Consider the following 2500-nt stretch of genomic DNA (forward strand, 5'->3'; position numbering starts at 1 on the left):
TAATGATTTTATATGATGCGTGTTTTGTAATGGTCTTTTCGTTTTAGTTTATTTTTCTTATTGTTTAACACCACTGATATGATTATTGTTCTTTTTTTCTTTATTTTCCTCTTCTACTACTCGTTATCACTCTATGATAGAGTGATAGTTGTTGTTTTTGTCGTAATTAGGTCTGTGTGATTATCATAACGTTATTGATATTATTTAAGATGAATAATTAATTCTTATAATCGCTATTACCATTACTGACATCGTTTTTCCTGACAATAATATTATCATTACCAATATCATTACGAGTTCATTATCATCATAGTAATTATTATTATCCAATTACTACCATTATACTTGTTATGAGTATGATCATTAAGTTATTATTGTCATAGTTATCAGTGATATTATGGCTTTTGTTCTTATCATTAGTATCATTACCACAGTGATAATGATGATAATGACAATCATTATAATAAAAATGATGATAATGATACTATTACTACTACATCTACTACCTTTACATCCGACTGGAATATCTTACTAATTTTTGTGAATAAGATTGCTATGATTACTTATAGATTTTATAACACGCGCTCCAGTGTTAACTACTGCTATTCCTATTCCTACTACTACTAGTACTTATACTACTGCTACTCGCGCTACTCATAGTGATAATGATAATGTTAGCAGTAGTAATAGCAATAGTTGTAGCAAATATGATAATGATATTGGTGAAGATGATAGTGATGATGATAATCATACCAATAAAAAAGTAATGGTAATAAAGAGAATGATAATAAAGATAATTATGATAATAATATTAATAATGATAATAATAATGATAATAATAATAAAGATAATTATGATAATAATATTAATAATGATAATAATAATAATAATAATAATAATAATATTAACAATAATAATATTAACGATAATGATAATAATGATAATAATAATAATGATAATAATAATGATAATAATAATAATGATAATAATAATGATAATATTAACAATCATAATGACAATAATGATGATAACAGTAATGATAATAATGATAATGGCATGACAATAATGATACTAATTATGTTGCTGATACTGAATATGGTAGTGATAACAATAAAGATATAATATCATTGATGTTGATGATTATAATGATAATGATAACAATAATAATAATGTTAATAATGCTTTTGATGATTATGATTCTAATAATGATAATAATAACAATGATATCAATAATAATAATTATATTAGTAATAATAACTGTAAAAATAATAATAATAATAAAAATAATGATATTGATAATAATAATAACGATGATAATGATAACGATAATAATAATGCTAATAATGCTAATAATAATAATGATTATAATAGTGATAATAATAACAATGATATCAATAATAATAATGATATTAGTAATAATAATAGTAATAATAGTAATAATAATAATTATTATATTAATAATAATAATAACGATAATGATGATACGATAGTAATAATGATAATAATGATAATAATAATAATGATTATAATAATGATAATAACAATGATATCAATAATAATAATGATATCAATAATAATAATGATATTAGTAATAATAATGACAATAATAACAATGATAATAAAAATAATGATATTAGTAATAATGATAATAATAAAGATCATGATAATAACAATGATAATAATAAAGATCATGATAATAACAATGATAATTATAATAATAATAATAATGATGATAGTAATAATAATAATAATAATAATAATAATAATAATAATAATAATAATAATGATAATAATAATAATAATAATATTAATAATAATAATGATAGTAATGATAGTAATGGTAATGATGATAATGATAATAATGATAATGCTAATGATGATAATAATACTAATAACGATAATAACAGTAATAACAAAAATAATGATAAGAATAATAAAACAATGAAAATAGTAATGATCACTGTCATCATTATTATCATCGTCACTGATATTATTTTGTTGATGTTTTTATCGTTATCATTATTATCATTTCGCATTATTACAATTATTATTATCGGCATAATATGTTTCTTTTATAAGCATTGTTACTAGTTTTGTTAAAAAATGGTTGTAATGTTTTGCTTTATAAATCGGCATATAGCTAAAAAGCAATGGAACATTTATAAAGGAAAATATATATTCAGTTCCAGAACTAATGTAGTAGAATTTAATAAAAAAAATGGATATAAAATATAAATAAATAAAAGTAAATATGATATAAAAAAACGGAAAATATAAAGAAATTTTGAAATATAAGAATTCTTTGAACTTAAACTAAGTGGCATGAACTCCCGTATTTCTGAATTTCCTCGCTAGGGTGATGGTGGGCGTGAACGTCGAGACACTATGGGCGTGGCTTGGCGACAAGCGGCGAGGGACCCGGAAATTATTGGCAAGGTTTGTCCTACTGGATTGACCTGCTTATTTGTAGTCTTAGTTGTATAAACTAACATCTGCACAT

The 2500-nt window shown here is 21.4% G+C and overlaps 1 protein-coding gene across 1 annotated transcript in view; it reads left to right on the plus strand.

The window, feature by feature from the left end:
- The first annotated feature begins 2311 nt into the window (after positions 1-2311).
- The window catches only part of LOC125044817 (protein phosphatase 1 regulatory subunit 42-like), a 3814-nt gene continuing 3625 nt past the window's right edge, over positions 2312-2500 (plus strand). The window contains exon 1 of the mRNA XM_047641777.1: positions 2312-2436. Coding sequence (XP_047497733.1) covers positions 2360-2436 — 77 coding nt within the window. The 5' untranslated portion in view covers positions 2312-2359. The remainder of the gene's footprint in view (positions 2437-2500) is intronic.

The sequence above is a fragment of the Penaeus chinensis genome, chromosome 36 (genome assembly GCF_019202785.1).
Source record: "Penaeus chinensis breed Huanghai No. 1 chromosome 36, ASM1920278v2, whole genome shotgun sequence".
Lineage (NCBI taxonomy): Eukaryota > Metazoa > Arthropoda > Malacostraca > Decapoda > Penaeidae > Penaeus > Penaeus chinensis.